At 38.9% G+C, this 15194-nt stretch overlaps 1 protein-coding gene across 1 annotated transcript in view; it reads left to right on the forward strand.

Annotated features, from left to right (window-relative positions):
- Positions 1–900: 900 nt before the first annotated feature.
- The window catches only part of LOC116652933, a 29052-nt gene continuing 14758 nt past the window's right edge, over positions 901–15194 (forward strand). Inside the window, exon 1 of the mRNA XM_032442598.1 lies at positions 901–1035. Within this exon, the coding sequence (XP_032298489.1) occupies positions 901–1035 (135 nt within the window). The remainder of the gene's footprint in view (positions 1036–15194) is intronic.

Below are 15194 nucleotides of genomic sequence, written 5' to 3' on the forward strand. Positions count from 1 at the left end.
TATTTTAAACAAAATCAAATGAGCCTTTTCCAAATTAAAATATTTCTGAATTGCAAATGCCACAATGGCAATGGCAAGAAAGAGCTTTCAGTGTGACTTCGAGGATATCCTCAGCATGACTGCTTATTTGCATGACTATGCACAACACTTGCCTCAAATCTCTTTGCAAACCAAATGTTTTTTAATGCAGATATTACTGCTGAATGAATAAGAAAGATGTTTAATGTTATGAAGGAGTCTCAGTTCTGGTGGCAGCACAGATCTTCTTGCAATCTGTTAACTGATCTCTCTTTACAAGTAACAGCCCCCAACGTATGGAAGTTCATGAGTACTGCCCCAAGATGATGAATTCCCTGGCAGCCCTGAGGTCTAATGCTCCCATAGGATGCAGGAAGAGTTCCCATCTCTCTTTTCTGGTGTATTCCTGGGAAACCATAGCTTCCAAATACATGCTATGAACTGAAAACAGATTCTCAGTTTAGTCCTGAAGAAATTAAGTAGCTTCTGAAAGAGATTACACAGATCCACCAAGCTGTAATAAAAGGAAGTTCTCTTGGGGACAAAAAGAAGAAAGAGAAAAGGGCTTCCAAGCAGCATCTGATTATAAGGCAGTGGAGCACTTTTGCATCACCAGCATCACTGAGTTAGATGAGAAAATATTACTGGCTGTTCTATAGTTTCAGGCAAAATCATTACAATTCCTATCATTTCCTACACAAATTACTCACAGAGGAGGGCTCCTTTAACCAGTCAACAGCAACCCAGCTTGTGCTCAGTGTACAGTGTTTGCTGTTGCTAAGGGTCTATCTGCACAGCAGAGTGCAGAATGAACTCGCAGGCTGTGGCATGCAGAGAGCTTGCACTGTGTGGCTGCCAGTGCTTCCTCAGTGTGTGTGCGTGATGGCAGCCAGAGGCTTCTGGCTGGCGCGTGGATTCCCATGCACTTCTGCAGCCGATGTGCCTGTCTGCATGGTGGAGGAGATGAAGAAAAACAAAGGGTTGTCTTCTGCCTTGGGAGTGCCTGAACTATCTTATGTAGGTGTATGTCACAGAGGCAGGGGAAAAAGAGAAGGTAAAAGGATAGAGGTAGATTTGCTCTACATAGTTATGTGCACATTCACGTGTCCTATAGGAAATTGTGTCAAATCTGGGTCCCCTATTCCAAAGACTTCAGACTACAATTAAAGGTGCTACTTAGATTACAAAGAGAAGGAAGGGTAACTGCACCCTTGTAAAAGTGCAGGGGTAGCTTGGTGAGCAGGAGCAGGGAAGGGCTGTGAGCAGTGATGTCAAGAGCTCAGTAAGGGCTGGCGTTCTGCATTGCAAAAAGCAGACGACCTATATAACGGGGCTTCCCTGTGCTTTGTATAAGTGGGCAACGGTAGAGATTTTGTTTGTTTGTGTGCTGTTTATCCTGGACCCTGAGAAACCAAACTTCCAAACTTAGGCTTAAAAAAACAGATGATTCAATCAAAAAAGCTGGATAGGTACTAACCACACCAGAAGTGGCAATTTTCAGTTTCTAACAGTCCATGTCCAATCCCTCAAACTGAGGTTTTATCAATCTCTTTTTTTTTTCTTTCTTTTTTTTAGTTTTTTTTTTTTTTTTTTTTTTTTTTTTCTAGACGGCATAGACAGCAGAAAATCCTCAGTAGCAGAAGCTATTTAAAGTCCCTGGCCCAATATCGAATCCTCAGATTTGGCAGCAGTAGGTTTCAGCTGGATTTTCTGGGCAGTAAGTAACTCAGCAGCAAATTTACTCTTTTTAATACAATGGCAACAGTCCTTGGAAGTAACAGGAATGGCTGCAGAGGTTGCCAAAATTTAAATGAAAAATCTAACTCTAACTCATCCTTGCAGCCTGCTGGCAGCATGCCCCAGGTCTCAGCTTGAGGCCAAGGCAGAGGAGCGAGATCTGGGGTCCAGCCCCGACCAAGGCCTGGCTTTGCACTGTGCATGGGGTGATGCACTGACCTGACAAGATGCTGGAAAGAATTATAGAATCATAGAATGTTGCGGGTTGGAAGGGACCTCACAGATCATGCTCTAATCCTGTTGAGGGCAGGTTGGTCTGCCACCCCCTGGCTCAGGCTCCTCGGGACCCCATACATCCTTCTCTTGAACACCTCCAGGAATGGGTCATTCATAGCTCCTCTGGGCAGCCTGCGTCAGTGTCTCACTACCCTCTGAGTAAAGAATTTCTTCCTAACATCTATCTTAAATTTCCCCTTTTTAGTTCTAAGTCATTTCCCCCTGTCCTGTCACTATTAGACCACATAAAAAGTTGCAACTCTGTCTGCCTATAAGCTCCCTTCAAGTACTGGAAGGCCATAGTGAAGTCTGGGAGCATATCATTGCAGATGCAAAGATCCATGAGAAGGCATGGCATGGCAGAGTGAGTATGTAGCTGGAGATAAAGGTGTGTGCATCCAGCAAGCACTCAGCAAAGCCTGAAGATTCCCAGTCTCTTCTTGCCTAATATTTTATTATTTTTATTATTTTTCTTATTCCTTTACACTAATAAAGGTGTGCAAGAGGGATGTAAAGACGACAAGATGACAAAAGTACCTCTCTTCAAGTAATAACATTTTCCTTTGGGAACTACAGGAACTGAGTATGTAGTTTGTAAGATTTGTAAGATTTCTTTTAAATGAAGCTCATGGGTTTTCTCCCTCTATGGCAGAAATGCACACAGTCATCACTTTTTTTTTTTTTTTTTTTTTTCTTTTTCAAAAAATCAATGGAAAAATACCAGTGGAATTGAAATCCATATAGTGGCAGGTAAACTTGCCTTTTCAGGTGACCAATAGCAAGGATAGTCTTGAATCTGCTTGGCATAAGCTTCAGGTCTCTTTTGGGATATGCGGTGGGTATGTGAATACATGCAGCAATGTGCACGCTTGGCTGTGAAAGCAGTCCTGGGAATTGGAAAGCTATCTTAGGACTGCTAATATACACAGAGCTCATGACGCTCTCCTAGCAATGAAATCCCAAGCAGCATCAGTGCTGAAAGGCAATTTTTCCCTGTGTGGAGAAGGATGAGGCTCAGCAAGCCAATCCCACTGTTGCTTGGCCTGTTAGCACCAGCACTGTGGAAGCAGGGCATTTTTACAGCAATTCCCTGTAATTGGTACAAATATTAAATGTTGCTTCAATCAGAGTCAACTAGTCAGAAATAAAATATAGTTTGGGCAGTACTTAAGTAAGCCCAGGAATATAATTATTGCTCATGTGCTTAAGTTAAGCATGTCTCAGAGCTTTGCTGTAATGTTCCTTCAGTGGAAGGATTGAGACATGGAAAACTATATTAACATGACTGCTTGGATTCAAGTGCTCTATACTCACCTGCTTGCTTCTTTTGAGAGCATATTATCAACAGACTCCTAAATTTACTAGCTGTGATTCTGAGAAATTTTTTTAATCTACTTATTAAAGTTGGGGGGGGGGAGAGGGGGAAGGGAGAAAAAAAACGAAAAAAGAAAAAAGAAGAAAGAAAAAAGAAAAAAGAAAAAAGAAAGAAGAAAGAAGAAAAAAGAAAAAAGAAAAAAGAAAAAAGAAAAAAAGAAAGAAAAAAGAAAAAAAAAGAAAAAAAGAAAAAAAGAAAAAAGAAAAAAGAAAAAAGAAAAAAGAAAAAGGAAAAAAAAAGGCTGTTTTCAATTTAAAGTTGTAAACCCCTGGAAAAGTGATTTTTAATAGATTCCCCCACAGTGAGTAGAATAAAACATGCCATATACCCTGGAAAAGAAAAAATGCAGCAGCAAATATACCCAATAAAACAGAAAGAAATCACTTATTTCTGCTTTAATAAATGCAGAAACAAAAGTATGGAGTGAATACAGACAGCAATGCAAGATAAAGCTAAATAAATAAATAAATAAATAAATAAATAAATAAATAAGAAAAAGAAAAAAAGAGGTATTTGGAATCACAAATCTTTATCCTCACAGAGACATTCCAGTAGAAGTTTCCAGTGCTGGGCAGGCTTTGAAACATTTGTTTTGAGTTGATCTAGCCAATAAACTGTTATTACAAATATTCATAGTCACATTTTGCCTTTTATATCTCACCCCTGCTCATGCCCTATGCAGAATACACTTATCTCCATATCAAACACTGTAATGTTTGAATGTACAGAGCAGATCTCTTCACAATTTTTGCTCTTGGAAGTTGTCTCTTCTATTTTCCTCTTATATTCAACACTAACTTCAACTCTTCTGTCTTCTGTGCATTGTATTTTGAAGCTTTCACATAATTTGGATGCAAATTAATTTGTTTAAAAACAAATTTTCCTCTTGTTTAGAAAGAGGAAAAGAAAAAATAGGCCAGGGTATTTTTCCTGTACATATATGTAACACATATATGCAATACATATATACCTATGCTGAAGACACTGGCTCATCCTGTGTACCTTGTAGGAAATACAATGTCTAAGAGATGGCTTTAAAATAATGGTTTTCAGTAGAGCTCTGTCACTGAAAGATATGCTGAGATGAATTAGGAGATAATAAGAAAATAATCAGATTTAATGGGAAGGATCTGTTGCTCAAGCTACAAGGCAGAGTGCTATTACTACCCAAGAAATAGATTTGTTCCTCATGTACTACAGGCAGCTCATTAGCAAAAGCTCTTAAAATGTATTTTCATTAGGATGAAGACAACTTATACAGACATTTGTTTGGGTAACTTGTTCAACATGATTTTACAACATAACAATCAACAAATAACAAATTCAACAAATGGCAATAGATAATATATTTATTTTTGTCCATGTTTCTTCCTGTCTTTTCACTGGAATAACAAAAATCTGTTACTGTATTATATAGACTCCTTCACTTGAGTACTTAAGAAACAGTCTCAGTAACCCAGCAATGTGATCATCAGGCATTTTGCTGCTGATTGAAAAGTCAAGATGTTATTTAATGCAATGAAAGTACCTAAATAATAAACAAAGGCAGTTACAGTTCACAGACTGCAGAATCATGTCGAGAAATTTGCTGTTAATACCTCTTCATCAATTTTGTATTATCATAGTATCATAGTATCATAGTCTCGTGTGGGTTGGAAGGGACCTTAGAGATCATCGAGTCCAACTCCCCGGGATTCGAGCCTCTGTGTAGCAGAGCGGCACTTCTACCACTTGCGCCACAGGGGGGATTCGAACCCAGGGCCTCTAGTGTTGCAACATAGCATTCCTACAACTTGAGCCACCAGGGCACACTTTATAATGTTATAATGTTAAAAGTATATTTATTATTATATTTATTATTATTTATGAAGTTATAATGGAACAGGAAGTATGCTGATCCCCTGTCAAAGTAAAATCATTTCATATTGTGTTGGATTCATTAAGCATTTATGTTTAACCTAGATAGTATTAATTCTAGATAAATATGAACAATCACTTTTAATCATTTGTCTAATGTTTTGGGTTGAACAGAGATATCTTCTTCTGGATTTAATTTAGGGAACTAGTCACCAGCCCAACTCCCCAGCTGTTCATTATTAGCCACAGGACTGAAGTTATCACCTCCTCAGACCTACTAGTGGAAGTGACAGTGTGATGCACCCTAACCCATGTGACTCAAAACAAGCTAAGTCTGCAAAATCCTGCCTGAAGAATGGTGCAAATTTGACATTCTGGGAAGTGTAGCAATGATGTGCACAATTTTAATCACTTTTCACAGGCATGCATAGAATGATTAAATAAATTGTCATTCTCACACTTGCGTTTGTTAAACACCCAGGAAATAACATTGCAAATGCTTTTTCAGGAAACTGAAAGGATAAGAAGGAAATGCAGAACAGAAAAAAGAGTCCTCATAGGGCTAGTACTGCATTAGCATTTTCCATCTCCTCTGTAATCACTTAGAACTGCAAAGAACTCTGCATGACCCAAAATGACTTTTCACATGAGGGAATCAGAAAGTAAGAGCACTTGTTTCCAGAAAAAGAAGTGCTGATCCAATGGAAGGCTGATTACAGAACGATCTCTGTGTGTACCACATTGTCTTTTCACTTCTTTTTCTTATCAACATCTTGATAATATCAAATCCAGGACTGGATTATTATATCCTTACAGAAACAGGAGATTGTATTTTGTTTGCTTGCCTGTCAGGTATAGCAGTGGATGATGTATTTGTTTGGTAAGTGGAAAAAATGTTATGGAAAAGCAGTATTTATTTGAGATTTCTTTTATTCCAACAGAAATGAAGTTATTTCATTTTAATTCTGTCTGCTGACATAAATGGCATCAGTGTCCATTGGGATGGGAACTGGGCATGACGTGGGCAGAGGCAGAAGAGCTGTTTAACTACTGTCATAATTCCTGCACAGGTTTTCTTCCCAGCACCATATGAACTCATGAGCTGACTGAATGCCTGCCAAATCTTGCCGAAAGTCTACATTTCAGTTAAAAGAAGGTGTGCCAACATAGGCCTTTTATTTTCCAGATGTACCAGTTTCCTGATTCTATTCCTTCCAGTTTCAAAGACATAAATGTTGCATGAAAATTACACAAATACCTCGCGTATTCATTGGCAGATTCTATCAGATTTACTGACAACATTTGATGCTACTTTCCAGCCTAACTTTATAAGTTTGGCTTTGGCTTTTTCAGAGAAAGATGGCAGAGAATTCATTTTCTATTTAGATCACTGATTTAAAACATAACGGCTCCTTTATTATTATATTTTTCCCCTCGACTCAGCATTTTATGAGGTCTGCGGTAGCAGCCTGGGAGGGTTTATAAGTGGGGCTGGTGGAAGGTGAAGCACCAGAGTGAACAGAAGAGAACCCTGCCCCAGCAGCTCTCCTGCCATCAGAAAGGGACACAACAAAAATCAGGGGGACAGTCAGGCTCACAAAAGACCATCTTATCCATCCTGCTGTCCCAGAATAAATCACTTTTTCCTGTGCTGTCCCTAGGAGAGGTCTGTATAATGGATTTGTTAGGATGCCCTTCATAAAATACTGTGACCTTTCTTGAACGTCTAGTCTAGTAATTTTACAGTTAGAGAGCTTCTCGCAATATTTAGCAACTCTTGATGCCATTCAGACCAATTAATTTCTGTCCTAATCATCATGGATACGAAGGACAGTTTCATTCTGTTCCATAACCAATCAGCCTGTATGTGCTTGTTGATCTGTTCCCATAAATCTCACTTTCTTCAGACTAGACTCAGTGTATTCAGTGTTTGATGTTAGGTCACCTTTTCTAAAGTTCTGATTTCTGATCGTTCTTCTTGCTTTATTTAGGATTCTGCCCATTTTCTGATTGTTCCTTTTTCTTCCTTTTGGATTCTTCCTATTTTCTCTAAACTTTTTTAATGACCTACATTAAACTATATAGAATAATCCAGCTGAGGTTTTACCAGCATTGAGAAGATCAAATAGACTGACCCCAAGCACCTTGCATTCTCTGCTCCTGTTTGTACATGCAAGGTTTACAGGCTGCCTTTTCTACAGCATGGCACCGTGGAGCTATGTTTTAATCCATTGTATGACCAACCCTTTTTATAAACCACCATGAAAGCAATCGTTTCTGCACTGCATTTCTGTAGGAGAACATCTGTGTCAAGCTGTGGTACCTTTTACTAATTCCTGTTGAATTTAATCATTTTTACTAAAGTCTGTTCATGCCAGGTTTTGTGATCAAGAGCTCAGGTGTCATGTTGAGTGGCAGCAATGAGTAGAGCCTCTCATCGCGGAACAAATCTACACCTCGCATCATGGACAACTAGTACTTCTCAGCTTAAGGTTAGACCTACTGGTGTTTGCTTTTGGGAAAACTATAGTGAAAACCATTTCCTTCTATTTGCACTCAAAAAGTGGATCATTAATAGATACATTCAGTTCATCTTTCATGTCTATTCTCATTTCCTGAATATTAGGCTATGTTGTAAGAGCTAATCAATATTTTATTCAACAACACGTTTCCTGTTATAACACTTATATCTGAGACAAAAATATCCATAGAGAAATGTAAATTTCTACAACAATTTCAATTACAAAAATAAAAAGTAATGTACGTCCATAAGCATTTTAAAATTATTATTATTATTATTATTATTATTATTTTATTTTTAATTTTATTATTATTATTATAGCAGGAAAGCTCCAGCAGTTAGCAGATGGGAAGGCTCAGATTCAAAAGCTGCACGTGATCCTTTTTTCCTATATTTTTCAAATCATATATAGATTTATGTCAGCATCACAAAATTTGTATTTTCCCTTTATTGGTACAAGTTATATGTAACAGATACAAGCACAAAACAGTAAAGGTGCTGCTGTCATCATTGCATACACCCACGAGATGGTGCTACTGTGCTTCAGCTGAGCCTTCAGACAGGCTGGAAACACGGAAAGGGAAAACGTAGAGGAGAGACCTTGGGCAGGGGAGATGTCAAAGATGTTGAAAATTCACATGGTACAGGTGCCATATTTTTTGACAAGTACAGATGGAGCTTAATACTTCGTATAAAATATAGAATACAATAGAACAGCATCAGTATCTGACATATCTACAGGGGAGGGCAAATAAAATTTTTTAAATATCAGATTCAACCTTTCCATTCAGAACAAAAGATCCCTTTCTAACTAAATCTCATCTAGATTAAGGATGTCTGTTGCAGTTCCACTCACAAAGGAATATTTCCATTGGAATGAGAGGATACAGCTTTTTTGTCACTTGCTTGTTGAGGATCAGGAAAAAATGTGGTGTCATTCCTTCAGTTTAAACAGAAACTAATGAACCACCCATGTTCTATTAGACAAAAAAAAATCTGAACATTCGCTTTCTGTCTTTCATATATTTAGCTATTAGGCTATTGTTGTCTTCCCATAACAAAACACTACTTTGTGCCTCAAGGAATGATGTTTGCCATTTGGCCCCTCCTGAGAGAGAGGAATCTGTGAGGATGATCAATCACAACATGGGAAAGACTGAGAACCTACATAAATTAACCCTAGTATCCTGCTAAATGTGCCCTGAATTAGGTTACCTCAATATCTGCAGTGGTGTGTGCTAATGTCATAATTACCTTTGCAGTGCTGAGAGAGGTCAAAACCATTTTACTTTATAACCTAACATATATAAAAAACTTGCACAGCCAACCAGAGAACTAAAGAGATATCTGGTCCCAAAAGAATACACCTCATACAGACTCCAAGAATTAATTGGATGCAGAGTCTAAGGGACTCTTCTCCTGTAAGAGTCTTGTCTTGTCAGAATGGCACTGAAGCATCACACTCTGATGCCATGGGCTGAAGAACATGTGGAGTTCTTGGTACATCCTGACTTGGTGAGCAGACTTACAGGGTAGAGAACAAATGCTTATCTGGGAATGACTGAGATTATTTATCTCTTTTTGTTATTAAAGTACAATGGCCTGATTTTTTAAGATTCCAAGGCTCTCTTGGCTATCAAAGGAACCTACAAAACTTAAAATCTCTGAATGGAGCCATATAAAAATCATGTCATAGCCTTTAAATCTCTTACTTGAAGTAAATTCCTTATTTTCCAGTCTGGCAACTCCGCTGTTGCTTTTGCATGCTTGTTTTTGTTTTGTTTTTCTCAGAGCATAATACTCCTAGTAATTAAAATAATGTAATTAAAGCAAATGAGAAAGGTCAGTCAAGTCAACTGTAGAGTTGACTCAGAGAAGAGTGGAGATTAATGCCCCAGCTGCTAACAGCTGGGGAGGCTCAGACTCAAATGCCTAGCAAGCAGGAATTACAAAGTAAATGCTTAAAGAGCTAGATACAAAAGTACTGCTGATTGTATTTGTTTTTCTGGTGCATGCTCCAATTCGTATTAAGCAATGTTGTTACACCTGTGAGAAGGATGTTCTTCTTTACGCAGAAGTCCCCAACAGCTTCATTAATTGTCTGAAGACCACAGAACCCACTGCTGGCTGCTAGGAGACTTCTGAGCTCTGCACAGCTTGTGCCATGCAGTCTCTATTTCCACTCACAGCCTGGCTGAGCAACTCCCTTACTGAATGTGAGGTTTCTCTTTCAGCCCTTGACAAACTTTCTTGGTGAACACTGCATTGCACTGTGAACAGAAAACACTGAACAGGTGTACAAGGAATTGTTGCCCTGAGCTCATCTGGCCAAGCAAGCATCCAACTTCTTTTTCATATCCTCCAAAGCAACTAAGTTCTTGCTGGTACTCTGAGCATAAACTGCATTCTCTTTTAAGCTCCTAAAATATCTGTGCACAAGTAGCCTCTGTCAGTGCCTGGAACAAGTCCCGTGTACCTGCAGCACCTCCACAGCATCCAGAGCAAGCCTTCAGCCACAGGAGAGTAGCAGTTCTATGTACTGTGCCAAAATTGGCCCCCACTGTAGCCAAATGCTGTGAAAACAGTAGAAAATGGTAGCTCTATTGATAAAATATTAGTCCCAAGAACTGGCCTCATTCCCTCATCTTTCGCAGAACTGGTAACAGTTCTGGAGTGTTCAGAAAGTAGCATGACATTGCTTTTAGAGAAGCTACTGATGAGCTTTTCTTCCTGTATTTTTCAAATCACATATAGATTGATGTCAACATCACAAAATTTGTTATTCTACTGTTTTTTTCTTGGCACATTACATGTAAGAGATACACACAAAGCACTGCTCTCTCAGGGTGCATTCTTCACTACCGCTAGCTTCATTTGCAGTTATTCCTGTGGTGTTTGATGAATGATGTGTGGCAGTCTTAGTTGATACATGGGTTTTCTTGTTCTATGCTGTCCTACAAATCTTACAGAAGTGAATTACAGAATTTATTCAGACAAAAATGTTAAAATGATCCTATCTGCAAAAAGGTGCTAGATTGAGATTAGATATTAGGAGGAAGCTTTTCATCCAGAGGGTGGTGACGCACTGGAACAGGTTGCCCAAGGAGACAGTGGATGCCCCATCCCTGGAGGCATTCAAGGCCACACTGGATGTGGCTCTGGGCAGCCTGGTCTGGTGGTTGGTGACCCTGCATATAGCAGGGGAGTTGAAACTAGATAATCACTGGGGTCCTTTTCAACCCAGGCCATGCTATGATCCTGTGATTCTGTATGCCTTGCTGACAGAAGAGGTAGCAGGGTGGGATGTGCTCCTTGAGTAAATACCATCAGCTGGAAATAGCTGAAACAAGTAAACAAAGAAAATCATAAAACATCACAAGAAAAATGCTTATTTGTGTGTGTGTGTGCAGTCATTTTTCATTTTTCGTACTTCACAGGATCTCTTCCATTCCTGACAGTGGCATCACAGCTGTGACCAGCGCACCCACGAGGTGGTGCTGCTGTGATTCAGCTGAGCCTTCAGCCAGACTGGAAATACGGAAAGGGAAAATTCAGTGGAGAATATATCAAATTCAATCTTTCAGTTCAGAACAAGAGATCCCTTTCTATCCAAATCTATCTAAATTAAAGCTGTCCATTGGAGGCCCAGCAATAAAGCAGTACTGCTATTACTCCAGAAGAGAATGAGTTTTTAAATATGCTTCATCTCAGCATGGCAATTTCTTGAAATCAGTTAAGGATCTTTAGATGATAAATTCATGCTGCTTAAAGTATTCTCGGTTAAATGACTGTCTCCCAAATCATTCTCTTGACTGGTAACTGCCCTAGTATGGGGCTGGTGACATCTGTAGTGCTGAAGGCAAGCTGGTGGTGGCCATGGGGTTTTTTTCATGCACAGCTGCTGCTATGGAGACCACTGCACCATCAGGGCCTTCAGGCCGTCCCCTCACCTTGCATGACACAGCTGAGTTGAGCAGCTGCTCCTTCCTCCCCCTTCCCAAGATGTAGCTCTGGGAAGCCTGATCTGGTGGTTGGCAGCCCTGCATATGGCAAGGGGGTTGAAACTAGATGATCATTATGGTCCTTTTCAATCCAGGCCATTCTATGATTCTATGAAGATGAACTCTGTGAGCTGGGAGAGCCTGAGGTCGTAGTTCAGGAGAAAGTACCCTTACCACATGCAGGTTTGGGATCTCAAGACCTCTCAGTGCTAGACAAGCTTGAGTACTATTTGCTGTGCTGCATGGCACTTGTATAACTGCAGCAACAAGACCTAAGGTTGGTGTTTATAAAATTCTTCCCAAGGTCATTAACCCTGACTTTTTTTGGATTTCTTCTTTCCGGGAATGTTTTCTTAACCACTGACGCATTAACTAAGCAGAAGAATCACTTGTACCCTTCTGTGGTACAGACAGTAAATAAGAAGGCCTAAAATTTTGAAATACAGTGCTAATATTTGCCAGGAATAAATTGTTTGGGGTTGTTTTTTCTTCAGACGATGCAAAAAAAATGGTACCTGGTATCAGACAGAGCTTCTGTATGCAGAAGATGTAAGATGCAGCAACACACGAATTGATGGTAACCCAAATGCAGGATACTGAAAGAGAAATATATAGCACATCTATAGTCTGTAGAAAGGTACAAGGACTGCTCTGACAATAGATGTGGTCCTCTGTTTGTCTTGCTCAGTGCAGTAGCTCAAATCCAGTGTCCACCAGGAAAATGAAATACTTAGCACCTGCTTGATGCTCATTAGTCTGCATGACATGAACTTCTGATATAAATTCCTTGTTAAATAGGTGGGAATAGTACATGATCAGTCTATGGGCCAACAAGTACAGCTGATTCAGGTTTGTTTTTTCACAGCTTCCCAAACTGCTGGATTGGAAAATGCTTGTTTGCTGGGCCACTGTCAGCAGCAGGATGGCTCATAAATGAGGGTTGTCTTCCTGCAACAAGGCGGACATCCCAGTACTGTGTCAGGGAAGAATGAGGGGAAAAGAATGCATTTCTGAGTCACAGGATTAGTTTTATTCCCAAACTCCAAATGCGGCCTGACCAGCTTTTCTGTGCCTGAAACAACACATAGTTGCCAACCAAATGCATAGACAAATGGTATCTCAGCATGTGAAACAAACTGAGTGCTATGCTGTGAACTCATAAATTGTATTTTGAGGGCCAAAGAGTTGTGTTTCAAACTGGCAGGTGTGAGTGCTCCTCCCAGGACACAAACAATCTACAGCAGTGTTGTGAGTACCAAGGCTGTACATGTCCCGGGGGAATGTTGCTCTCCAGAACTGACACATCTCTGTCATCATTAACTTTATTGCAAGAAATTATGAATTATAATAGTAACGTATGGCAGGTGGATTAACTGTCCTTTGTGACATCTGACGAGGATAACTTGTATTCAGCAAATATGGGGAGCGCTGGGCAGCACAGTGGCTGTAGTTGTGCAATCTGCTTCTCAGGAGTCAAGGCAGACCCAGATGATAACTTTTTAATGAGAGCCGAAAGTTTATTATCATTTATCTTCTTTGCACTGTTTCCTACCTTGTCTGGAGGCACAGACTAAAAAGCTGAAAAAGATCTGAAATAACACTGGAAGACTGAATATATACTTATACAATGACATTTTTTCTGTTGCTCTGTAATTTCACTGTGTTTCAGAATTAGATGATTCTTCTGTTTTATATATGTTTGATAATAGACAAACGAAAAGTAGAGGTTAAAACACATTAAAAAAGTTTCTGCTATAACTGTATTCTAGAACATTTGACAAAGTCACTTTGCTTCACTATTGTGTTTCTTGTAGAGGTAAATAAATTACATTTCTTTTCCAAACTCATGTATCAGTACTATATTCAGGGTTTTAAATACTGATAGACTACCACAAACCAAATGGGGCCTGATAATATAGCATACTTTTCCTCTATCTATTCTGTGATTCCTTGTAATGTGAAGGGAATTTTGCAGATTGCTCGGTCAAAGAGAAATGTGTTTCATGCCAAAGGTATGTACAAACATAGAATCATATTATATCTCCAGAATATTTTAGTGTTTCTTTTTCATTTTTCATTTCTACCTAGTTCTTGACCCTGTGCACTCAGATTTGTCAGTATTTTGTCATCTGAAACTCTGAAAAGAAGGTGAAATGCATTGAAGACTGTAATTGCATGAAGAAACCATATGTTAGGGGCCATATTTCTGAAGCATCTGGGTGTAGTTATTAGTAAACTGTATGCCATGTTTGTTGTGCAATATTTGATATAATATTGATATAAATCAGCTTAAACTGATTTATCATAAATACAAAATATGTATTTACCTTGGTAGGCTGTAGGTAGCCAGGAATAATAAGGTATGCAGAAATGCTCAAATCTTAGGAAAAGAGGAAACTAGAAGTTCCACTAAAATTCCACTTCTCAAAACTGTCAGGACTGGATAATGTAAACATCATGTGCTGAAGAAAAGTAATATTGAATTGTCATTTCAAAACAGGAGAAATAGAGTTACCTATGTATGTATCCTTTGATTTGGCTAACTTTGAAGGCAGAAAAAAAAAAAAAAATGGAGGTAGGCTGACACAAACAAATAAAATGACAAAAATGTTCTCAGAGAATTGACCTCTGGACATAACAGTTCTGAAGATCATGACTGAAACTCATCCCACTCAATGCCTGTAGTGAAATATTCTCTGGGTGGACTGGATGTAAACAAAGACAAGCTAAGGAAAATTAGCCTGGAAAGGATGAATTCATCAGAAAGGGAAAATTGTACTGCTGTCAGAGACTGTTTCTTAATATCTCTATCTTTTGAAAACTGCCTTTCAATTAGCTTTTATCACAGTTTTTATTTACAGCCTGTGTTGAAAGCCTTTTGCCTGTTCATATGGTCCTTATGGCCTTTTCAGTTTCGTTTTGCATCTTGGGCCTTTAGCATTTTTGTGATAGATAGAAATATAACATTTTAAGTGTTCTCTTAATGTGCTCTTCTCTTTCTGAGTGATAATGAAATTGCATAATCATCTTGTTCTGTGGTTTATAATCTTGTATGATTCTAAGTAATATATTCTCCACTGTCAATAGGATCAAAACTTTCCTATGGTCCTTTCTTAAGCAAAGTGGTAATTCCAAGAAGCAAAGACCAAAGTAGACAAACTGATGTCCTGAGGGAATTTTCCCTATGCAGTTCTGAGAAAATTTCAATTTTCTGTTATGGTAATTGGTCAGTTAAACCCATATTTGGCTTTTACTTTAATCTCTACCTATGTTTTGCATCTATGAAAATGTCTTTGTGTGTGGGAAATCTCTGGTTCTGTCCAACAAGTGAGATGAGCTCAAACAGGCTAACTGCACATTTCTGTGCTCTTTTCTCAACTGGAGCTGATAGGTTGGTCTGCATAAATTG

Source organism: Coturnix japonica, chromosome 2 (genome assembly GCF_001577835.2).
Source record: "Coturnix japonica isolate 7356 chromosome 2, Coturnix japonica 2.1, whole genome shotgun sequence".
Taxonomy (NCBI): domain Eukaryota; kingdom Metazoa; phylum Chordata; class Aves; order Galliformes; family Phasianidae; genus Coturnix; species Coturnix japonica.